The 25,121-nt window shown below is 41.2% G+C and overlaps 3 protein-coding genes and 1 long non-coding RNA gene across 7 annotated transcripts in view; 2 read left to right on the forward strand and 2 right to left on the reverse strand.

Moving 5' to 3' along the window:
* The window catches only part of LOC116043493 (sodium-coupled neutral amino acid transporter 3-like), a 33,198-nt gene extending 27,814 nt beyond the window's left edge, over positions 1–5,384 (forward strand). Inside the window, exons 15-18 of one of the 2 annotated variants that reach the window (XM_031290198.2) lie at positions 94–218; positions 3,608–3,752; positions 3,860–3,963; positions 4,075–4,973. In XM_031290198.2, the coding sequence (XP_031146058.1) occupies positions 94–218; positions 3,608–3,752; positions 3,860–3,963; positions 4,075–4,179 (479 nt within the window). In that variant the 3' untranslated portion in view covers positions 4,180–4,973. Of the gene's footprint in view, positions 1–93; positions 219–3,607; positions 3,753–3,859; positions 3,964–4,074 lie in introns of both variants that reach the window. The other variant, XM_031290200.2, reaches the window with a different exon arrangement.
* Positions 100–8,303, reverse strand: LOC116043494. The gene is made up of 3 exons (XR_004103487.2): positions 8,026–8,303; positions 5,472–5,542; positions 100–227 (listed from the first exon to the last, which is right to left on the reverse strand). It is a non-coding gene; the product is annotated as an uncharacterized LOC116043494 (long non-coding RNA).
* Positions 5,542–11,221, forward strand: wasb (WASP actin nucleation promoting factor b). 2 transcript variants are annotated; one of them, XM_031290196.2, is made up of 11 exons: positions 5,542–5,840; positions 6,670–6,810; positions 8,043–8,129; positions 8,290–8,386; positions 8,814–8,843; positions 8,947–8,982; positions 9,087–9,285; positions 9,386–9,561; positions 10,073–10,665; positions 10,830–10,941; positions 11,035–11,221. In XM_031290196.2, exons 1-11 carry the CDS (start codon positions 5,739–5,741, stop codon positions 11,091–11,093), a joined length of 1,632 nt encoding a protein of 543 aa, XP_031146056.1. In that variant the 5' UTR covers positions 5,542–5,738; the 3' UTR covers positions 11,094–11,221. The 2 variants fall into 2 exon arrangements, with proteins under 2 accessions (XP_031146056.1, XP_031146057.1); XM_031290197.2 differs by lacking the exon at positions 5,542–5,840 and adding an exon at positions 6,288–6,501.
* Positions 10,681–23,159, reverse strand: LOC116043491 (semaphorin-3F-like). 2 transcript variants are annotated; one of them, XM_031290195.2, is made up of 18 exons: positions 22,723–23,159; positions 20,735–20,871; positions 17,573–17,733; positions 17,403–17,465; positions 17,173–17,292; positions 16,874–16,967; positions 16,640–16,759; positions 16,374–16,519; positions 15,897–16,011; positions 15,730–15,799; positions 15,412–15,556; positions 15,086–15,308; positions 14,909–14,997; positions 14,766–14,807; positions 14,520–14,677; positions 13,728–13,795; positions 13,494–13,621; positions 10,681–12,955 (listed from the first exon to the last, which is right to left on the reverse strand). In XM_031290195.2, the coding sequence occupies exons 2-18, from the start codon at positions 20,844–20,846 to the stop codon at positions 12,572–12,574; spliced, it is 2,238 nt and encodes a 745-aa protein (XP_031146055.1). In that variant the 5' UTR covers positions 20,847–20,871; positions 22,723–23,159; the 3' UTR covers positions 10,681–12,571. The 2 variants fall into 2 exon arrangements, with proteins under 2 accessions (XP_031146055.1, XP_031146054.1); XM_031290194.2 differs by having other exon boundaries at positions 10,681–12,985.
* Between the last annotated feature and the right edge of the window lie 1,962 nt (positions 23,160–25,121).

Genomic DNA, 25,121 nt, shown 5'->3' on the forward strand with positions numbered 1-25,121 from the left:
AATGAATGAGCCACTTGTACCCATAGCATCTACCAGTGTTGTGAATTAGGGAATATACCATGTGAGATATGTAAATGGTTTCTCTGTGGGTAGATGCTGTGGAGTCAGAGCTGTTACACACCTACAGTCGAGTGGACCCCCTGGATGTCCTGGTTCTCTGTGTGCGTCTAGCTGTGCTGGTGGCCGTCACTCTCACCGTCCCCGTGGTTCTTTTCCCGGTAAAACATCTATCAACAAGAATAATATCTGTTTTGATTTCCTGACACTTTCCACACATTCAAATTCATCACACTTTACATGATAAAAGTGGATTTAGATACAATCAATAAAACAGTCACAAAAGGGGAGATTATGAGAATATAGAGCTAAAACAATTAGTTGAATAATTTATTTGTTAAAATGTATCAGCTACTTTGCTCATCGGTTAATTCATACATCAGTTCAAGAAAAATGGTTACAGCCTCTCAAATGTAAATATTTTCTCTAAAGAAAAATTCTAAAAGATAAAATGTATTTTTTTTTTTTTTTATAAACACTTTATTTGTACTTTTCCAATTATCACATAAAACAATCGTATTCCCTATTTTACAAATAACCATAGAAAAAAAATCCCAACAAGAGAAAGACAAAGACAGACCAAACCCAAAATCAACCTGACAGACTTGTCACAGACAACAGTGCAAATAAATAAATAAATAAATAAATAAAAAAAAGTACACCTAACATTCCTTATTACAGGACTGACCAAGGGCAGGTGTAAACATTCAGAGTTCCAGTTACAGACCAAGGAAATTGTTCACATAAGTTAATAGAGGGTCCCAGGTTTTGTGGAATCTGTTGATGGAACCATTGAGGGCACATCTGATTTTTTCCAGCTTAACATTCTGCATAATGTCCCTAATCCAGTGGTGGTGTGATGGAGGAGTAGCAGCCTTCCATTTAAATAAAATCAAGCGTCTAGCTAATAAGGAGGAAAAGAACAAGCTTCGGACAAGACCAGAACATATGATAGGAAGTAGCTGGCGTCTGTTTACATCTATCACGTAATGGGTCTTCGTTCGGAAATATTCTTGCTAATTTGGCTTTTGAGAAGTGCAACCGGTGTAACACTTTAAACTGTATTAAAGAATGTCTGGGACATATGGAAGAGGAGTGGACTCTATTAAGAGCCATATCCCATTCCTCATCAGACAGCTGCGCCCCCAAGTCATTTTCCCACTGTTCTCGAATATGTGAGATAGAGAGGTTGCAGCTATCCATGATATGAGAATAAATAAATGATATTCTGCTCTTATTCAGCATATTGACCCTTAATAGGGAATCCAAACAGGAAGGAGAGGGGAGTGTAGGAAAATTAGCAAACTTTTTACGAGTAAAATCTCTAATTTGTAAGTATTGCAAAAAATGATTATTGGTCAGACCAAATTTTCTGGATAGTTGTTCAAAGCTAGCAAAAGTATCATTAACACACAAGTCCTCAATACTATGAATGCCCTTGTCATACCAAATTTTGAAGCCATTGTCCATTAGGGATGGTTGAAAAAGATGATTATGTATTATTGGTGAGTGAATAGAAATACTCTGAATACCCAGACATCTTTTGAACTGATTTACGATGCGTAGTGATTGAGTTACAATTATATTATCCTTAATATTATTAACTAGTGATGGTAGGGGTGCGCAGAGTAAAGCAGGGAGTGAGTGTGCTGCTTGTAACCTTTTCAATCTGGAGCCATGCAGGGATCCTATCCTTCCAATCTTTTAACCACAGAGAGATGGCATTAAAATTCGCAGCCCAATAATACGTACGCAAATTTGGAAGTGAAAGCCCCCCTACACCTTTTGGTCTTTCCATAAATTCTTTTCTTATGTGAGCTGATTTATTATTCCATATAAAAAGGAGGAAATCATTTGATTAAATGCCTTGAAAAAAGATTGTGGTATATAAACAGGCAGTGCCTGAAATAAATATAGAAACTTTGGTACAATATTCATCTTTACAGAATTTGTTCTCCTGATAAGAGATAGTGGCAAAGTAGACCATCTTTTAATATCTTGTTTGCACTGTTCCAACAGAGGAGTGATGTTACTTTTAAATGGACTGTAATAGGATTTGGTGACTTTTTCACCCAGATATGTAAAGGACTCGGCAGACAACTTAAATGGCAGATTGGGATATTCTCTGGCATTACTACTAATGGGGAAGTATTCGCTTTTGTTAAAATTTAGTTTATACCCAGATATGTTACCAAATTCCTGCAAGATTTTAAGGATTTCAGGGGTAAATGTGATGGGGTTGGTGACATATAGTAACAAGTCGTCTGCATAAAGCGAGACAGTGAGAGTTAGGCCACCACGTGAGATACCTTGTATACTATTATTGCATCTAAGAGCTATGGCATGTGGCTCTATAGCTAAAACAAAAAGCAACAGACTCACTGGATCCCCTTGTTTTGTCCTTCTGTGAAGAGGAAAATACTCAGATGAGATACCGTTGGTATAAACTGAGGCAAATGTATTTTTTATTTTTTTTTAAAGAGATAAACATACGTGTATGTGTAAAATTCAATGCATACCCCATTGTGGAAGATATCATCTTTGAAACAATTGAAATCAACATTACAAAAGATGACCCCTAGTGGTAGAGACTTAAGAGTAGTCGGCCCAGAATTGAGCCATGTGGCATGCCACATGCTATGTTTATTCTTTTTTTGAGACAAAGTCTTAATTGGTCAATAGGCCAGAGACTAATTTATAACATTTTACTTTTTCCTTCCCTTAATCCTTCCTAACAATGTTGTCTAGGCAGATCCTGAATCTACAAACTGCACATCATAAGTCCCTCATGTTGGATATATCAAGCCACTGAAACTGTCTTACTGTTTCAGTGCTGTGCCTGTCATGGGTGTAACTCCTGAAACCAGTTTGTTTTAATGTGTTGACTGTATGGAGCTTGTTCTTTTTTTTTTTTTTAAACATTCCCTCTTAAATGGGTTGAAAACATTCACATTACAATTTGACATTTTGGGACGTAAGCTTTTTCAGTTTCGTACAGAGAGTTAGATGAGATTGTTAGCTTAGTTTAGCATAAAGAGGGAGGAAACAGCTAGCCTGGCTCTGTACAAAAACTCCTCTAAGCTCACTAATTTATATGTTGTCTCTCACAATCTCATTTATTTTAATTTCTATAATAAAATAAATTTCAAGCGTCGAGTTGTGGTTTTACAAGGGGGTTATTTACTTGGAGTCTTTACTGGTTGCCTGTGCTGAGTTTAAGAGGTGCTGGTAGGCTTTGAACAGAACCAGGCTATCCATTTCCTGTCTTAATGCTAAGCTAACGAGCTGCTAGCTCCAGGTTCATATTGAACTGATGGGTATGAGAGTAACTCTCAACAAGAGACCAAATGAGCATATTTCACACATATGATGGAAAATACCTAAAATGTCAGCTAGTTGGGATGGAATTGATGCCTATAGGAGCTTATCTTATATACAGCTTGTTACAACAGCATTTCCATAACACTAATGTTTCCTGTGGTGATAAAACAAGACCATAAACCAACATTTCTCACTCTTTCCTTCGTTCCTTCCTTCCTTACCTCTGTAGATCCGCAGGGCCTTGCTCCAGATCTTGTTCCCGGCCAAGCCTTTCAACTGGTTGGTACACATCACCATTGCATGTTGTCTAATTTTTGTGGTCAACCTCCTGGTTATCTTCGTGCCCTCCATCCGCGACATCTTTGGCCTCATCGGTATGTTTGCACAGGAAGACCTATATAATCTGTAAACTGTGTAATCACTTACTGTGTACAACATTAACATCAACTCACTTCCTCTTTCTGTTCTTCTCCATCTTCAGGAGCCACATCTGCCCCCAGCCTTATCTTCATCCTACCTGGAACCTTCTACGTCCGTATCGTTCCTGAAGACAAGGAGCCTTTTCTGTCCAGACCCAAGATTCAGGTACAACTCAGTTCCTCCAGCTATCAAGGACACTTTGAATTTAACTTGGTCATTTAAATGTCTATGGAATTGTTGATACAGCTATCCTTTTATTTCCTTCCACTCCTGTAGGCTGCATGCTTTGCTGCACTGGGATTCATCTTCATGATCATGAGTTTGTCATTTATCATCATTGACTGGGTGACTGGCGAGTCTCGAAGTGGAGGCGGGCACTAGCAGTCGTGACTGAACAGAGATACTACCAACAGAAGGCCAACCAAAGCTCTCCCTGTCATTAAATTACCCCATAATCTGCAGAGTACTCATCTAAAGCCTAACAAGAAAGGTTGGCTGCACAAGATGAAGGATAAGTGAAGAACCTTTGCCTACAACAAAAAAAATAAAAAAGTGTTTGACATGATGGGGCAGACAAAAGGCCCTGTACTGAAGGAGATGCATGAGAATACAAATACATTTGCTTTCTGACGGAATAAAATCTATGTCACGCCTCGCAGTAAGCATGTTGTTTGGAGGTGTGTGTAGAAATGCAAAAGACAGCAAAAGGTTTAATGGGAACAGCATGACTCAAAGGAAATCCCATTTTAGAGTATGGATGTGTACAGTTCCGTGGAATAGCTCAGTCACTGCCAAAATCCTTCCAGTCTACTTCCTTACCGTCTCAGATCTTATAGGACAGAAATTTGTATCGTAAGGCAGTTTGCGTACAAAAAACATCTCAGTTTTTTCCTCCATCAGTTGCAGTTGCAGACTGTAAAATCTACTGGTGCTGTATTGTCCAAATTTCCCCGAACTTCAGCTAAATATGACCAGAGAGGATTAGTCTGCAGTTTCACACTAACCATTCCAATCTACCAAAGTACAAGTTTGATGACTTTTACATGAAGTTGTATTAATGTTTTTAAGGTGATATTTTTTTGTTAATCTATTTTGACACTTAACATGACTGTTGTAGAGGGGATCATCTTCAAAGCTGAGCCTGAGCTGAGGTGATCTTTTATAAATAATCCAACAGATACGGTGCAATTTGTGGTGTTCGGCTGCTATCCATGAAAGTCAAACAGACAGTTACAGACAATCACGTGTGAATTGATGGCCACAGAGAGGTGCTTTGTGTACACGTTTTTATGAATTTCTAAAAAAGCCCTTATTGCAAACCAAAGAATATATTGTGTCACATTGAAATTTTTATATGTTCAGCAAAGGCCAATTAAAAGTGTTAACAATATGTGTCTGTTGTAGCAGTCCTAGAAACTGTTCCTAATGGTTGAATAATGACCTAAAGGGTTTAAGTTAAAATTAAATGTTGTTTTTTTGTCTTTAAAATTGGACTAAAAAACATTTTCACTTTGTTATTCATCCTGTACATGTTTTAAATTAATTTGAATGTCTTTAATCTGTCAATAAAATGTCTTTAATTTGTACCAAAGTTTCAAGTTGCTTTTTAATCCAAGTAAAAAAAAAAAAAGTTAGGTGCACAATTTGTGTGGCTGCAAAGTGAGCATACTCACAGCAGGAGAAGACCAACAGTGCACTGCCTCCCTCTGAAAATGGAAGTTACACATTCATTTGTGCTCTGCGTCTGAGAGAAAGAAGAAAAGTGGGGGTAGAGAAGTGCAGTTGTCCGTTTCCTGCTTTCAGTTGATGTGTGCGCAGAACAGAGAAGAGAAACTTCCTTGAATGGAGAGCTTAGCATTCTGACAGCATAGAAAGGACGCATTTCAACAAGTGCTGTACACATGACTTTAAGATAAACTGGGAGATTTATTACAAGGACCATGAGCCGTGGATCTAAAACTAAAACAGAGAGCACTTGGAGCTCTCTGCTGAGCCCACAGGAGACTGAGAAGTTGGAGGAGCTGCTGGGAAGAAGGTGTATTGTAAGTTCTGAGCTGACGAGGAGGGGATTGCCCACTGTGGGGGATGATAACCTGCTGTATTTATCCTGACATGTATCCCTTCTAAAGAGGAGGTTGTTGTTGAAGTGAAAAGAGAAGGCATCCAAGAGAATACAGGTTATTCTGGTTGCTACAGAAAAATGTAAATCGTCTCAGCCCTGATGACTTCTGTCTCTTGCCTGTGGTGGTTAAACATCATATCCTGAATTCGAATGAGCACAGTCGATTGTTGAATGCTTAGCTAAGACCTTCACATACTCAATTTACTAACAATGTTGTAGTTTGACTCGTTCTGAGATGCTTTTTCTTAGTTTATTTACTTACTTTTCTATATTCAGGTACATTTGAATTCCAGACTTTATTTTGACATGTATTTTCTTGGAAGGAATGTACTGTGTGTTGATGCCAATGCAGTATGAATTGCTGACATTAGGTCATCAAAAAAAGGAGGTAGCTGTAACAGGAAACGGTGGCTGAACCATTTCCTCCTCTCGTGTCAGAATTAGACTTGTTTTGTGTGTTTAGTTTGACAGTAAAGAGCAGAAGTTGCTTTGTTCCTGACTAGTAGGGGGTTAGCGGTGTAAGCAGCGGGACAGGGACGGATGGCTGGGAGCTGAGAGGCTGAACAGCCTCAGGGACAAAGGTTGCCCTTCTCATGTGTCCTTTGTTATCTCAACAAATGAAAGCAGACGAGGAAGTGAATCTTCACCACAGAACTGCCAATTTGCATGTTGACTGCAATAAAATGCCCTCAGGTGTCCTATCAGCGCTAAACTGTTTTCCATGTTTTCTTGTCTGTGTGTGTGTTTAGTCCATGGCCACTGGGGTAGCACAGCTGTTTATGGCTCTGCCTCACAGCCCCTCCATGTGGAGCTTGCAGCACACTGGAGTGGTGTGCTTCATCAAGGACAACCCTCAGCGCTCCTACTTCATACGCATGTTTGATTTGAAGGTAACATGTCAGGACAACGCTGCCATTAGGCTTGGAACCAAGAGTCTAATTACAGCTGCATGCATAAGAATCAGAGGTGGAAAGTAACCAATTACAATTACTCACGTTACTGTAGTTGAGTGTTTTGTTTTTTTTTAAATCTGTAATTTTACTTTTCCTTAAGTGTGTTTTGTTTAAAGTATTGTGCTTTGCTACATTTTAAATCACATCTGTTACTGGCAAAGTATCTTTTAACAAACTGAAATCGAAAAGTGGCTTTGTGCCCTTATCAAATCACAAAAGACTGCAATTTAATTAAATAAGTATAATAAGATATTAATTAAGTATAAATATAAATATATATATATATATATATATATATATATATATATATTTATATATTTTTTATGTTTTATTTTATGTTAAAAAGTAACTAAGTAACTTTAACTCTGAGACTGAGTACATTTTAAATGAGCTACTTTTTATTTTTACTTGAGTAGATTTTTATATCAGTAATTTTACTTGTACTTAAATAAAAGTTCATCAGAGTAATAGGATAGTAGCCTACTTTTAGTAGAATATTTTTGTACTCTTTCCACCTCTGATAAGAATATTCAGGCCCTCTTTTTTACCAGGGTTCAAAATTAACTTTTTTCGTCCACCAGCCAAATGGCTAGTAGGGTTGGGCAATATATCAATATTATATCGATATCGTGATAGGAGACTAGATATCGTCTTAGATTTTGGATATCGTAACATGGTAATATGGCATAAGGTGTTGTCTCTTTATGTTTTTAAAGGCTGCATTGTAGGAAAGTAATGTCCTTATCTGAATGTTCTAGCTGTTCTATTATTAGTCTCTTAGTTATTAAATACACATTATTGATGATTATTTATCACCAATCTCTGTGTGTGAATATTTTGTTAAAGCACCAAATGTCAACCCAACAATATCGCCGCAATATCGATATCGAGGTATTGGGACAAAAAAATCGTCATATTTGATTTTCTCCATATCGCCCAGCCCTAATGGCTAGTGAATGTTCAAATTTCACCAGCCACTCATTAGATTACCATTTGTTTTTTTGGCTGGTGAGTGAAGCAAATCTAACAGCCATTGCATATTTTACCAACATTTGGCTAAGAGATAGTAAGATAATGTGCGTCTGAAACTATGGCACAAGATTAGTGACATCTTAACATGAGTGTTATTGAGTGAAAGACTGAAATATTTACCGTGTGTTTTTCCACAGACAGGGAGGCAGGTTTGGGAGCAGGAGCTCTACAACCAGATAGTTTACTGCTCGCCTCAGCCCTACTTCCATACCTTTACTGCGGATGTAAGCATAGCCTCATTTGACCACTTCCGACAAGTACCTACACGTGGAGTCATGATGAGATGCACTGCAATATTTCCCGTTCAAAATAAAAGTAGGTCACACATCATACTGTTCTCACACGTTCATTGTGATTCCTTGTTCGTTCCTTTACACGACGCAGGACTGCCAAGTCGGACTGAACTTTGCTGAGCAACAGGAAGCAGAAGCCTTCCAAAATGCTGTCGAAGAAAAAATCAACCAGAGAAACAACCGTACAGGTCAGTGACGTTTTTTTTTTTTTTTTTTGTTTTTTTTTTAGCATCAAATTAATACAATCATTCATAGCCATTGTCGCAACTACAATACGTTTTATGGTATTGGACTATTATTTAGTTTGCAATATATAAACCTGGATTATTAATATTGTTAAACTACTTTTTAAAACATTTTTTTTGCCAGAGTTGGGCATATTTTATACAAGTGAGTCCTTATCAAGAAGTTGATAAACAGAAATTGTAGTAGACATTTTCTTAGAGTATGCTTGGAAAATTTTTGAGAAGGCTGATGGATACATGATAATTGACAATTACGTATATTTATGTTTCAACAATAGGTAATTGTTTTTAGCTGAATAAATATTGTATTGTGATTACGGTGTGGTAATGTGTCGCAAAATGGTTTCTCTCACCTGCTTGTTATTGACAGATAGGAAACAGCGCCCCCCGCCGCCGAGTGGTAAGATAGCAATTCAACTTCATGACTGCAAAATTGCATTTTTATATTTATGTAGCAAACGATAAGAGTAAAAATATTTATTTCCTGTTTCCTGTCGCTGTAGACAGAGGTTCCCTGCCTCCAGTCCCACATGAAAAAGGTGCACAACATGTCTCTAGTGTAACTTTTACTACCACCAATGATGCATGAAATGAAATAATAATGACATACTATGCTGCGTGTCCTCTGTATCTCAACCAAAAGCTTCACCTGGCAGCCCTGGTTCTCTTCACATTGCCACAGTGGACATCCAAAACCCAGATATCCATGCTTCACGCTACCGCTCCATCCCTTCACCGGCTGCTTCCTCAATTCTGATCGGCAAAGGAAAGAAGGACAAGAAGAAAGGGAAAAAGGGCCCTAAACTCTCCAAAGCAGACATAGGGGCACCCAGTGGATTTAAGTGAGTGTTGACTTGATGTCAGTTTGGTTTATATCTAGAGAGGATGTGGTTTTACAATATGTGTAAAACTTCTGTCTCCTTATTGTTTCCTTCCTGTCAGGCATGTTGGTCATGTGGGCTTTGATCTCAACAACCTGGACCCTGATCTGTGGAACCTGCTCTCCCAAGCCGGGATCAGTGAAGATGAGCTGAAGGATGAAAAGACCTCCCAGCTCATCTATAATGTCATCGAGCAGTCCGGAGGCATGGAGGCAGTCAAAAGGGAGGCGCACAGAGGTTAGCCTCGCGCTTCATCAGTATTAATCTCACTGCTCCCCACTGGCTAATGTGATTTCCTGAAGCAGACTGAATTGTGATACATGAATGAATTAAATCTTTATTTGTAACGATTTAAAACAAGAAAAAAAATTATATATATATATATATATATATATATATATATATATATATATATATATATATATATATAAAATAATCGAATAACAAAAAAAATGAAAATGTTTGACGAAAAAACAAAACAGAATTTCAACATAACACTAGACCCATTCAAAAAGGGGTAGGTAGAATCCCTAGGCTTATCAGGTGCTACCCCCAGTCTTTACCACAACTAAATAAAAAGTCATAAATCAAGCAACCATTAATAAAAAAAAAAAAATACTATTCCAATTTACGTACTACTTAATCTAGCTATTAAGATAAGGAAGAAAAAACAAGAATAAAAACAGCATGCAGCATTAACATCAGTGTGATTTTCACATTATGCTTATTTTCTTCCATTGCATCCTAGCTGGTGGAGCTCCACCCCCTCCACCTGGCAGACAAGGGCCTCTGCCCGCTGTGCCAGGCTCCAGTCCCTCTGCTCCAGCCCCTCCACCTCCGAGAGGCCGCTCTGGCCCCCTGCCTCCAATCCCAGGCCAGTCCCCGCGAGGAATCCCGTCCCCGCAATCGCCTCCTACACGCGGAGGCCCGCCACCCCCACCTCCCCCAGCAAGCAGAGGTGGTCCTCCCCCGCCGCCGCCCCCAGCACACTCTGCACCTTCTCACTTCCCGTCAGTGCCGTCCTCAAAGCCCTCTCCCGTCTCACCCTCCATGTCCTCCCACAACCTGCCTCCTCCCCTGCCGCCGTCCGGCCCACAGCGCTCCGTGGGTTTCCCGCCTCCGGTCCCATCTACACCCAGCAGAGGAGGAGGAGGAGGAGGAGGAGGAGGCCCTCCACCTCCCCCTCCTCCACCCCTTCCACCTTCCCAAACCATGTCTTCAAATTTCCCAGCTCCTTCTCGTCTTTCTGGTGGCCCACCCCCACCGCCTGCATCTGAAGGAGTGGGAGAAAGCAGAGGAGCTCTGCTGGATCAGATCCGACTGGGGAAGAAGCTCAGAAATGTAAAGCAAACTTCCTTTTTCTCCAAAAAACATTTAATACATGCTATATAAGTACACAAGTCTGGATTGACATGCCGTAATGCGTGATAAGTCCAATTTAGTTTTGGACATTTGTAGCAGATGTTCATGTTCAAACGCTGCCCTCTTGTCCTGGTGTGTTTTAGGTGATAGACAGTCCTGATGCAGCTCCACCCACACCACCAGAGTCAGGCGAGGGCATCGTTGGTGCCCTCATGATGGTCATGCAGAAGAGGAGTAAAGCCATCCATTCCTCTGGTAAATATTAGAACATTCATTACACCCTACATAACAGAAGAGTTGAACCAAAAAAGCCTCATACTGTATCTTTATATCTGTCCTCTCTCTCAGATGAAAGTGAAGATGAGGGTGGAGATGAAGACGACGATGACGATGAATGGGATGACTGATGACAGAAGTTCTTGTTTGTGTGGATTTAGTTCAACTGTGATTTTGGTTATAAACCTCTGAATTGCAATACTGGTACATGTTTGATTTCAGGTTCAATAATTGATAATAAAACTGGAACATGACTTGAGGTGCTTAACTGAATAACTACATATAAAAGGACTTGAAAGTAAAAAAAAAAAAAAAAAAAAAGTTTAAGAGAATTCTGAAATGTTTATATATTATAAGCTTGAACATTTCCAGTGTAGGATTCATTAGCATGGCAGCACATGGCACTGTGTCACTCACAATAACGGTGAATGGTGGCTCTGACTGGAAAACAAATCTGGTTCCTTACACTTCCACTATAAAGAGCCTTTTTTTTTTAAATCTGTAAATACAGCATACGACAAAACACCAACTATCAGTACTAAATCTGGGCCAGTTCCATTCCCAGTTTTATAATAACATACTGTACATAAAAAAAAAAAGATTATGTTCCTGTTATATTTTCTCATACATCTGTGCAAAGATCCCAAATTCCCTCGAATACCACTACCGACAAAGTGCATAACTGGAAGAACACTGTATGCTATGCATATCTTCAACACTCACATACTGTAGGTCACTAGAGCACAGAACAGTAAGGGAGTCATTATATGACAATATCCAATGGAATTAGCTTAACAGAAAACATTACATCGTACAAACATCATTACACACCGAGTAAAATGTACAACTTGCAACAACATATGCATTTATATCATATTAGCTTCATACAATACAAGAGTAATCCAATGACCATATATATTATATTCACAATCAATATATTACATTTCTGTTTCAAGATACTTTACGGTAACATACCTGTGGTTCTGCATGTTGAAGCCTGTTAACTACACGCTGCATATACTTCCACATCAGTTTACCAGTTTGCTAAACAACGACAAACTTGTGTTAAATATATGATCCATGATGAGCAGTCTTGTTTACAAAACTCTTTGTTTGTTGCATTCAAAGACAATCGTAAATAAATCCGCAGCCGAAAATCTGTGCTCTCACTGATTGTGCTGTTGGAAAATGAAATCTAAAAAACACATAATAAGCAAACATGGATGTTGTGAAAAATTACATCTTTTTTTTTTTTGTTTCTTGCACTACAAACGTTGACCTTCCAGAGTGATTCTCAAGTCACCAATGCTGGGGTTTCCCACAAGCACCTGAACATACCAACGAATCCCTATGATAGGTGATCAGTCTTGAACAAGTCGATTTAAACTGTACGGTATTCTTTGAGAAGTGGTGACAGATAATGTGAAATACACACAATTTGTATTCTCGAGACTGACACTTGCAAAACCACAAATATAGTACTTTAACAACAGCATGACAGCATCACCTGCCTAATGAATGGAGGCGACACACAAAGATGCATGTCAAACATAAAAGTCCACCCTAAAAGTCCACACAGGCCAGTGTTGGACAGTGTCTGTCCTGTCCTCTAGCCGAGGCCTTGGTCCTGGCTCTCTGTGTGCCTGCGGCTGGTGCGCTTGCGCTGCTGCTGCTGTTGCTGTTTGGGACTGAGTTGTTCCCAGTATGATTGGCAGTACTGGTTAATCAGTCTAATCTCAGGTGGGAAGGGTGTGGAGACGAGAGATGACTGCGTGTAAGGTCCAGCTTGGCGGGTTTTGGGATCTTCATCCTCATCTTGAGCCGTGAGCGCTAAAACGATGTCTCGATCCAGGATGCGCAGCGCCACGCGGGCCACTGTGTGCTTAAAGTTGTTCTCAGTGGCGAGGCAGTGGTAGAGCCCCGCGTCTGATTGGTTGAGAGACTTCAGGAGGATACCATGATTGGTCTTCAGAATCCCTCCCACACGGTTGAGCTGCAGAAAAGGGAATGAAACAGCAGGAGTCTAAGAGAGGGAACAACACATTTGAATTTGTATACAGATTTGGGCGTGGAAGTGGTTGATGCTCATATAAAACAATGTTTTTTTTGGGAAATACGTTTATTGGCTTTCTTGCTGATAATTAAATGAGAAAATTGAAAACTCTCATATCTGTCCTGTAAATGTGAAGCTAAAGCCAGTAGCTAGTTAACTTAGCATCATAATTAGAATCAGGTGGACACAGCCAGCCTGGCTCTGTCAGAAGGAAACAAATTCACCTCCCAGCACCTCTAAATCTCAATTATTATCATGGTACATCTCGTTTGTTTAATCCATACAAAAACCAAAGTGTAATAACAATATGTTGGGGTTTTATAGGGGATATCTGACGATTTTATATTTATATTTGCTGGACAGGCAAGAGTGATATCGATATTCTCATCTAACCTTCTGCAAGAAAGCAATAGTCATATTTCCCATAATGTCAAACTGTTCCTTTAACATTTCTTAAAAATGTAACTGTTATCCTCACCACTTTCCTCTTTCCTTCCCGCTGGAAAAGCCACTTGATGGTGGCCTGAGGAGAGCGAGGCTGACACTCCAAGAAGGTACTGCTGCCCTCCACCCCGAACTGCACGGTTTCTCTCAGACGTTTCTCCACTGCGCAGATAGACAGAGAAGAAATGGTAACAACTGCTCAAAACAAAAAAAAAAAAAAAAATGTCTAGGGTGCATGATCTTTAAACACACAAAAAAGTTGTCATACCTTTGGCATTGAAGCCCCTGCACTGCCTCAGTGGGTCACCATGTTTAACATCCTGTCTTCTGCTCCTCCTGAGACAAAGATCAGAGTTAAGTTGACACACACACATCACTTTATTATTTAGAAATAAAGCATTTAACTTCATGTCCTACGGGCCTGTGATAAGGTCCAGGAATTTTGAACCGGGATACATGATAACTTATGTCGGATTGCAGGGAGCCAGGCTCCATTCAGCCCAAGACTATTTGTTCTGGAAGATGGGTCAGTCCTAAGCGGGATGGATAAGCACATAAGAAGCTGGGTCCAGACTAGTTTGATGATAGCCCGACAGATTATTTTAAGAGGACGGAAGAATGAAGGGGTGCCGTCAATCCAGGAGTGGGCTTGTGACATGGCTAGGGTGGCGGTGTTTGAAAAAATGTCATATAAACAGTTTGCCAGATTGGATGTCTAAACTAGAAAATGGGGGAAGTACCTGAGCTTTCTGGGGGGCTCCTAAGAAGCTTTGTGCTGGAAAGAGACGTGAATGATGGTTTTATGGTGTTGTCATTTCTACATTATGTTTATGGTTTATTGTCTATTTTGTTACTATTTTAATGAATGGATATTGTTTATTTATTATTGAATATTGTAGTTACTGTTTCATCTTTTCTTGATTTTTGTCTGGGTGGGTGGAAAAGGGGTGTTCATGTTGCGAATTGTACGTTTTGTATGTTGTTAAAAAACATAAAAATTGTTAATCACAACAACAAAAAAATAGAAATAGAGCATGTAGAGATATGAGACGGCCCTGACCTCTTGGTGGACGGGGTGAAGGCAGAGCAGCTCTCTCCATCCCAGGCACAGTAGGGGTCTCGAGCCAGACAGCAGTCAGAGCAGGCCCTGCCGTACACGCCGCAGCGGTGCAGCGACACCTGGGTCAGCCCTGCGTCTGATGACACGTACAGCTGTTGCTGTGGTGATACAAGAAAAATACATTTAACTCTCGCCCTGAAATGTGAATCACCAAGTCAGATTTGTCTTTAAGAAGAATTTGCTTACTCTTTTAGAGGATATCTTCATTGTTTTGACTGGAGCTCTGGACTGTAAATAATAAATAACAAAAAGATAATCAGTAACATAAACCTCTTAATCCTTTAGATTAATAGGTTTTTGTCTTTTCAGGAGCACGTGTTTAGACATACCCGGAAAACCTCCACTTCCTCTAGTGTCAGTTCCTCCATGCTTGTCGGGTCCTTTGGCAAAACAATGACCTTTTGGACAGTGCCTCGATCTAGAAGTGAGAGAAATTAAATTTACAACCTACATTTTCTTGCCAAACTAATCCTCCAGCGGGACAAGTGCCATCAGCCCTGTCTCACCTGTCCCCAGGAAAAGCACCTCGTAGCGTCCATCCACAGCATCCACCTGATCCACCACCATGGCAGTGAATCGGTAGTCCACGCCGGTTCTCACCACCAGGGGGCGGCGGTGGATTGGGTAAACTGGATGGATCATGAGGGGATGAGCTCGGATGAAATTCACAGCCTCATCTGAAAAGTTCTTGGAGGAACGGATACCAGGAGTGAAGGTTCCTCCTGGACACTGGATGGGAAGAAAGAATAATTTGGTAACTTTTGATGCAGATTTTAGGTGTCTGTGGTTTATTTGACTGTGTCAGTTTGGAGATAATGTGACTGAAACGTACTGTTCCAGGCCGTGGGTAGGGAATCTTGCCAGTGTACTCTGTCCATTGGTAGTTATGGCCATGTTTGTGGGCAAACGGTCCATTGAAGACATTGCGGATATCAGCCATTGAGTACACGCAGACGGCTGAGCCCTTGAACACAGAGCTTGAACAGAAACAGACAATTAAGGTAAGAGGGAGAGGTAGGAGACAGCCTGCACCCTATCCCTAAAATTAAAGCATGAATCGACCACAAAAATGTGTGGAGAAAAAAAAAACATGTACAATGAAATTGGGTGAGGTGTGAATTCATCAAACAAGCCTCTGAAAACAACTCACCCCGCTGTAGTGAAGAGAGCGTACACCATGGGGTTTCGTTCATCCTGTGTGGGCTGAATGAACACATCCCCTGGAAGAAGATACAAAATCAATAACACAACATTAAAAGCAGTTGCAATTAAAATGCCCTCAGTTTGAACGTAGTGCCTTTTTTATTGTGGCCTCACGTAGTTCATCGAAGCGTGTCTCCACTCCATCTTCTCCTATCACTGAACAGATAAGGCGGGCCTTCAGGAATGTCGTCCAGCGGTTCACCAGGGACTTCTGGCCTCCTTCATCATTCTAGACAGGAAAGAAAATCACGGCTCAATAAGCACAATGCATTTCATATTACAAGGTAAGCAGCATATACTTTCACTACATATCCACTGTTAGAAAAGTCCGTAGAAATATGGGTTAATATACTGTGTGAATATGAACAAATTTTCTGCAATGATTTTTCACAGGTGTTTTTCCGTATTTAAATTTTTGGATTAACAGAAATGTAACGGTACAGAGGGTAGAGGGTATACTGTAAATCTACAGAATTAACAAAAATGTCTGTAAACAGAACGGAAAAAGGTACTGGTAATTTTCTGCCCGGACATTATCCGTTTTTCTACTGATGTTTGTCTTACAGTGCATAACCATGTGGTTTGGCTCACCAGACATACTCTTCCAACCCTGGCTAAAACACTGGGGCTCGCCCCGCCGCTCGAGTCTAGACTCTTCTCACGAAAAAAGAAGTAAAGCTTGTCGTCGTTCCTTTCTGCACTGTCAGGGATCTGCTGGATCTGAACAAACACAGGCTCTGGAGGATAAAAACAGATAAGCGGAGAGAGGATTGAGGCAAGTGGTTGTCAAATAAAATGAGAGGAACCATAACCTGTAATCAGCAACAATTTACCTCCTCACACCCACACTTACTCACCGTTGAGCCATCTGGAATCATACTGCTCTGTCCTGATTGCTGTTCTCCCTCCCATGGTCCTGAACAGAGTAGCATCTGTACTCATGAAGTCAATATGGACCCCTGCATATAGGTTACCATCTGCAAACGGGAAACAATAAGAGAATAGAAAGGTGAGATTTTTTTTGATTCAGTAGCGCAAGGAAATTATACGATTATGTGGTTTTTTTTTTATATAAATGAAGCGTGTCTTACTGATCAGAACTGCAATGCTCTCCTGTTTGGGATCATAGGAACACTTTCCCTTCCCTGAATCTGCATACCCAGGGACCAGCCTAAACAGGTAGTCCTGCAGAGGCAGATTAGACAGGGAGAGTATGCATAAAAATAGGCAGCTGAAACGTCACATGGGAGCACGGGGAAAATCACAAACAAATAAGTGTCCCAGTTTGTGGTCCTGAAATATTTAGCAGGACAACGCTTTCCAGGCCTACTGCTGAGGGATTTCTCGCTGTAAATCCCACTTGGGGAACTGTAAATGTCTTTGTGTTCACCTCTGCCCTCCAGCCTCTGTTGATGAACGTGCAGATAGGTTGGTACGCCCCCGTTCCACAGGTGTAGAGGTGGGTGCGGTTCCACGGCTCTATCAACCGCACAAAGTTGGCACATTCACCCTGGACAAAGAGGAGGAAGACAAATGGAATTTCAAACATCATCGTCGTCATTGTCCCGCCTTGATGGTCTCAGATTTTTTAAAGAACAGGATGTAAATACATGATCCCACCTGTCTTCCCTTTCCTGTCATCTGACATTCTCCCTTTCTCTTAGCAGATGCTGGCCAGTGAATCTGTGTTATTGAAAAACAGCAAACAGGATCAGTGCATTTAGAGACTTAATGCCGCATACCATATAGCAGGCTGGATTTAAGAAAAATGAAAAGCTGTTTGTACGCACTATGAGTGGCTCCTTGTTGACATTGTGCATGTCCAGAGCCACCAGGTACTCCCGGCTGCCCAGGTACAGACGGCCCTGATCCTGATCCATCAGGAGGATGCGGTAGTCGCTGGTGTTGAAGGAGAAACTGAAGGGCCGCGCTGCCCTCGTGTCCATCAGTTCTGTGTGAAAAGGGTTGCTTTGTTAAAAAAAACAAAAAAAACACCTCCTCACTATTTGGAAAACCAACAGCAGGGGGAGCAAAGGTTACCTCTCAAAACACACATTATTACTTTTATGCCTTTAACATGTTTCATTACCGACTTGGATGAACTTATGGTCCCCTGAGCAACACCCCTCTCACTTCTTTTCTGGAAAATGTGTGTCACTGATTAAATATAACTCAACTTGGAGCATTTTAAGAAACATATTCGCTTTTAAGATCTCAATATTTTATGTGTCCTGACTGGCTGATTGAGTTTAAGGCGCCACATGCCCCGTGGAGTTAGGCGAAAAAGCAGGTCCCTGAGGAAACACGGTCAGTGGAACTCGGAGCTAATTCTTAAGATCAGGATTGTGTTCAGCAGAGCGTAACCTGTTAAGACACGCCGCAGTGGAAAATGTTTCTCCGTTTTTTTGTTCTCCTGAAAGCTTTGATTGAACAATTTTCATCTGCTGCGAGACAAAGTGCATGCTGCACTCTCTACCTCTGAATGAGATTCCTGTCCCTTTCCTCCATCCAACAATTCATTTTAAACACACACACACACACACACACACACACACACACACACACACACACACACACACATCTGTGGCATGTTATTGACCACCACCATATGTGCACACACTGGGACACAGCGGAGGCATGTTAAAGACAGCAGGCTTATGTATTGACAAATGTTACAGAGACCCTCAGAAGCCAGCTTACAGGGATTCAGGAGGAAGCACAATCTTTATTTACATCAAAGCGCCTGCCATCTTCCTTTTTTTCGAGGTCAATGTTAACAGGATGCAGTCAAGGTGCCTAAACTAAAATAAGCCACGCAGCAATCGGATCTCCGGAGTACACGAGATGGAGTCTTGGATGTGGGGATGGGGTCCAGTTCTGTTCTTGGGAGGTAAACACAGGATAAAAAGCCTTTGGCCTGGCTCCACTGGACCATAGTGGATTCACTGAACAGGCTAAATGTAGAAACACCACACCCCTATACATGTCTCCATTCTCCAAAAATAGCAAACAATGTACTGCCATCATCTGGTAAACATTCAGCAAACACTTATCCCCTGACAACATTCTGACGCTGATAGGGAAACACGGGGAAAGACACACAATTCAAGTATGGAGCTACTATAAGCCACTGTAAGCTCTCATGTTACAACTTGACAACATATTGTCACTAAGGCACTAATGACCACTGCCGTTTAGTCCCGAGCAAATCTCAAGTATGAACAAACTGGTGACAGCACTGAGAAGGCATGAGATTGTAAAACACAGCTTCAATTACACTGCACATTTTGCTCTCTAGCAGTGCTGACTAAGTCTATCAAACGAGACTCGGTCAGTCCCTTTGAAGTGCGTGTGACTGAAACAACTTCCCAGCGACAGAGGAAACAATACGTGATCTCTATCCTCTGCAGGCCTCCTGGACCCCAGAGTGTCACTCAGGCCGGCTCATTCGTTCCCAAGAGTCACATGTCCTCCAGCAGCCCAGAAGCCTCCTCCACGGGCGCCTCGGGGAACAAAGAGACACGGTGTCACAAACAATGAACAATAAATCCTTGGAATGGCAAAAAACAGTTGGGGAGTAAATCCAACTTTTCTTCTTTTTGTTTGGTATTAGGGGGAGGGGTGATTGAGGTATGTGACTGTGGCTGCTTTATCTTCAAAATCTCCCCAACAATCCAATAATTCAGCACCTCTCCGCAGCTCTAAACAAGCCCCCGTACATGAATTTGTAATGGAGAGCTCTGTACAGATGTGAATTCCTTGTATCTTACAACAGGGGGAGTGATCAAGCTCAAGACCAAACTTATGTAATTTGTCAGACTAGTCCTTTGTGTACCCTGCTGCAAAACACAAAAACACACTGGTGTGTGTATAAGCTGTTTACGTGAAGGGGATTAGTGTTAAAGGTCATATAAAAATGCACTGCAATCACTCTCTCAAGCCTCAAATGGAACCGTCGCCACATAAGACAGCCACGGATAGCATGTAGACAGCTGTTTTCAGTCGTACAAAATCAGATGAATTCCAAACAGCACTGCATATAGACTCCAACTCCCAGTTATCAACCACAGATCTCACGATTAGCTAACACCTGATCTGCGTCAGATGTCTCACGTTGACATCGTACAAAATCGTAAATGTTTCTCACTGAATCACTGCAGTTGAACAAGACATTGTTCAACAACACATTGAAGCTGCCTAGACTTGACCAGCTGGGAGAAGAACATTTTGACTCACCCTCCACATGAAAAGCACTAAAGAATGCTCTAAATCGGATTCAAACCTCTAATTCTTACTTACAGGTACCCGAGGTATGACGTGTGTGTGTGTGTGTGTACCTGAAGTCGCAACATGATAGGGATGCAAAGATAACTGTAATCATCCAGCATTGTTTTGATCAAAGGTGTCATCCACATATTTGTAACATGAATCTCTGCTGTTAGAGTTAATGAGGACAAGGAAACGACACGGGAAAAACCCAAACACCTATTTTAAAAAAAAAGGCTTTAAAACCACCATCCTCCCCCATGTTAAACTCACACCTTGAGGCCAAAACATTAAAGCTCTAAAATATCATTTTGCTCCTGTGATCAAATTTCGGGTGTTTCCTTCTTGTGTCATCACGCCAGACATCAAAAAAAAGAAGAAATGACAGGTCAGACTGCAGTTTGTGTGGGTTTTAGGGTGTGGGGAGAAACTTTTGTCGCAGGGCACTACCAGTAACCAGCCACACGCAATATCCACCTTTTGTTTTCAGCGTTGCACTGTTTGACATGTGGCAGGAAATACGTTCTTTACATATGTATAAAGAGGAAACATAACTGCCGGTGTGGATGTGCGCATGAGTTTGTGTGTGCTCGAGTGACTTAGTGGGAGAAACCACACAAGTAAAAGAAACTATTAAGACAATCCCTGCTGCCAGAAAAAGTTATAGTTAATCCGTATGAGCTCACCTTTGAAGGAGAGGCGAACCCGCGGAGAAGACTGCTGCAGGCCTGAGACTCTGTAAACACATAAGGCCAACAGGAGGAGTTGGGCTCCAGATGCTGTCATGGTAACGGTCATGCAGGTAGCCCACAGAGATCTAAATCTGGACGAAAAAAGAAAGAGGAATGAACTATTATTATAGCATGCCCCATGCAGGCAAGATACTCTCTCTCTCTCTCTCTCTCTGATGTCTATGATCTTAATGATCAGAAGTTTGGCCTGCAGCCTTCTAAGGCGAGACGTATAGTTTGGCAGGAGAAAACAACGTCCAAATCTTCACACCTGCTCTGGAAAATCTGACAGCCCTATTATTTATTTAAAGTGTAAATGTAGTGATGTATGTGTTAAGACTGTATAATAGTATTTGCAAGCACAGTCTCCTGGAAAAAAAAAGTCTCAAAAAGGAGATGGATGTCTTCATCTTTTCCATTTTCTTAAACATGTTTAATTTTCTCTAAGATATATTTCATCCACGTTTTTCCTAGAAAACTGAATAAAACAAGACTCTGATGCCCATCAGTGATTCCCTCTGCCTTTGTCTCAGTCTTTCAACAAAGCCCGTTGACGTACTTTCCAGAAGTTGACGAGTGAAATACATGACAGTTCAAAGAAACAGGTAGTCCTCGCTGAAACAATTTTTGACAGTTTAGGGGTGTTGAAACGTAGTCTAACTGTTAAACCTTAACTCAAGCATTCATTATGCATCTGCACTTTGCTGGAGAGGATCCCCTATAAATTATGAATACTAAAAGCTGAGTCCACAACGTCCATTAAATTGTCTCCCTGAAGGTGTGCTTTGCTCAAACTATAAGCCATCCCACGGGTTTTTCTTTTTCTCATGGCATTCATGTAGCCAAGGCCCCCAGTGACACACGTACAAGCCTCGAAATGAGGGCTTTTAGGGAGAGTTGACAAAGTAGAGAGATTTCACAAAACACATTTTGTTTCACAATACAGCATCAATTAATGTGTGGCACATTGTATAAAAAAATAGGAACAGTCTGATGAAACTGAAATGACTGGCATGCCAAACATTTAGAAATGAAAAGCAGAAACCAGTGGAAACGCCTTGCAGCCAGGCTTCCTGGCATAATCACACAGTTGCCATATATCTGCTCACCAGGGAAGCTTGATCTCTATTCTTCCTACCAAACACAGTATATTCAGTGTTAATAATACATATGCACCATGAGGTGGGTAATCAAAATGATGTGGACACACATTTCTTATGTCATGAAGACTCACAGGATGGCCCATTAAAACAGCACTGGATCACTTAGACCAATATAAATAAATAAATTAATAAACATTGTCACCAAAAATGTTATTAGTCAACTAATCATAATAAAATGAGCAAGGACCACATGGACACCACAGTCCCTATTTGAATACATAAAGTCTTTTTTTATGGATTGGCAACAGGGCAAAATGGGTGATTATCAAAATACATGACCCACCCATAATATTCCATCTACTATCATTTAAATGATGATAGAAAATGAATATAAGGATAAGTATCATTCCCATTAAAATACCGTATAAATATATTTAAAAAAAAAATTACAAATCAGGATGTAAATCTATAAAAAAAAATTATAAAAATATAAAGTGCCTGTGGGGCTCCATGTTCTATGATGGTCTGATTGTAGGCTACTTCGAGGTATTTGTATGAATGGCAGTATTTTTACTGTGTTTTTTTGGTTGGGAAGGAACGACAGTACAGAGTTCAGCTGTGATAACGTATGTTTTCCCTTTAAAAAAAATATTATAATTATAGGATTTTAATAACCTAGTTCTCTTTCCCGCGGAGGAGTGCGCACTTACCTGTGAACTCAACATCCAGAAATAGGAACCGACCAAATGGGAGTACTTCACAGTCATCTACCATTCGCTACAGAGTAACCGCACATGAGTTCAAAGTTAAACCAGAGACTTAGAGAGTTAAATGTCCTACCTTATGTTTGCTGACTTTCTCGATACCCGCGACGAGATCTGAGATCCAAAAAGTTGCGGGATGTTACCGCTGCATTCCCCGCGTTTTGTGCCTCGAAGCTGGGTTGGAAAATCTCCTCTCAGCAGCGCTGCGCAGGCATAAAACAATCCGGTAGGTTTGCAAATTCCCCTTGGGAAAGAGAGGAAAAAAAGCTTCCTAATAAGTCGCTGTTAACCGACGGCGTTTTTTCCATTCAACATTACAAACAAAAAAAAGACAGCTGATCCCTGAATGCTTGTTCCACTCTTTCCAAAAAAGTTTAAGCCTGGATGGCAACAACCATCACCGTGATGTGAGCAAGAGCTTGGTCCACTGATCCTTGAAAGGGAGTTGTTTGAGTGTGAATCAAGGGACCAGGTGCAGGTGTTGGGAGAGTGTGTGTGCCCTGCTGTCCTCTCCCTTCTGTTCTGCCCCCACCCAGCCTTCCCTCTCCTGTTGGCCCACAGCAGCATTGGACCAAACCTCTTGGTACACCATATGGGTATGATTAACCCTGTCACTGCTGGTGAGTTTAGCACACTGCTCTACACTCTACTGTAAATTGCCATTCATCTATGCCAGCTCAATAGTGTTCTATCTCTCTCTCTCTCTCTCTCTCTTTTGGCAGAGTTTTTATTTAAGTGGAATAATTCAGTTAAATGGTGATGGGCATACAGTCACTGCTTTATACAAATGTTTTTTCTCATGCACCAGGAGGGCTGCAGACCTATTCTTATACATGATTCAGGGGCTAAAATCCACTATTAAACAGGAGCCGGCTCTGCCACCCGGGACAATGTCACCATTACTCTCCAGCTCTACATGAGAGCCAGGTCAGCCGAAAAAAGATTCCTTGGATTCCTCTCTGGCTTTCTCTAGAGCTCATGACAACAGTGACAAAGCAACCAGAAGGGGAGTGGGACTGGACGTAAAGGACATCCATCCTGTTAACAGACCCTTGGGCTTGAAATTAAAACAGCTTTCAGAGCGCCTCTCATCATTACTGGCTTTGTGGTGAGCTCTGACGCAGTGTGGCGCACTAAAAGACACAAAAGCAGAGGGTGAATGTATTCTGAGCTACGGCCCTGCAAGACAGTGGAATAGAATAAACACATGAGGCAATGTGGTGTGTCAGTGTGTAAAAGGTCACAGTTCCTGGCAAGCCTCAAAAAGCTTTAATTCCAACTTTTTTTTTAAAATATATCTTTAATGCACATTCTCGGCGTTGATTCGTTGTCACACAGGCAGAGTGTGTGAGCAGTGACATTATCTCAAGTTGGGTATCAGCCAGATGTGATCTACAGGCAGTGCTGTGTCAAGATGTGTCCAGGAGGGAGTCTTTTTTTTCCTGGCCCACAGGAGGCATCCCTCTGTTTCCAGCTAAGGAAATGAGTCACTAGTGTGTGCCAAGTTCAGGTTTCCGTGTGCTCTCAACTTTGGCCATGAGCACCGGGCCACTGACCAGCTCCCACCGCTTCATAAGCACATCCTAACATCATCCATATCTCCTACTGTACCATCCTGTGGTCTTATCTGACCAGCATGCACCCACTACTGTCTCAACTTGCTGAAGAGATAACAACAGCTCTTCACTCACCAGTGGCATGGGTATTTTTGCTCTGTGAATGTTAGGACAAGGAGCAGGAAATAGTGGCCGAACAGGCAGGTTGTTGCCTCCAACATGATGGATGGATTTTGTATCATGGAGACAGACAGTGTGGATTAGAAAACAAACCCTGAGTCTGTTTTTTCTGGTTCACAAAAAGCTCTGTCAGGAAGATCTTCAGGTAATGTGGAGGTAGACATTTATTCCTGTAGGCCAACCAAAGGCTCCAGATAAATCCTCGGCCCTCAGACACATCAATCATGACAATTCTTCTATTGTCCCCTGGAGGGAAAACAACCCATTACCTGTTACCCATTATCTGACCTACTGATGGTCTTTTCTACAAGTACGGTATATTGATGAATCCAGAAGTGTTTGAACATGCCTGCTACAGAGAGGCACGGCCAGGGCGTTGCCAATGCATGCTGGGATAGACTACCGTGACCCTGAGAGGAAATTATAGGGTAGAGAAAATAAAGGTACAGCATTCACCAGGATTATTTTCTCCATTTCCAACCACAACATGTCTCACGTGGCTTTTTCTAGTCTTCTAATTATTATCTTACAGGTCAGTAAAATATGTAAACATGAAAATGCAAGATGAAGGGAACAGGTGCTGTGTGACATCCATGAACTTTACACATCAATGGTTATCAAAGGAGAGAAACTTTGGAAAACCTTTTTGACTTAAGGGTGCATACGTGGCGTACATTCCAGTTGCAGCCTGCTCGCCTCACACTGTATTGAAAGTGAGGTGAGTTTTTTTTTTTTTTTT

The sequence above is a fragment of the Sander lucioperca genome, chromosome 12 (genome assembly GCF_008315115.2).
Source record: "Sander lucioperca isolate FBNREF2018 chromosome 12, SLUC_FBN_1.2, whole genome shotgun sequence".
Classification (NCBI taxonomy): Eukaryota; Metazoa; Chordata; class Actinopteri; order Perciformes; family Percidae; genus Sander; species Sander lucioperca.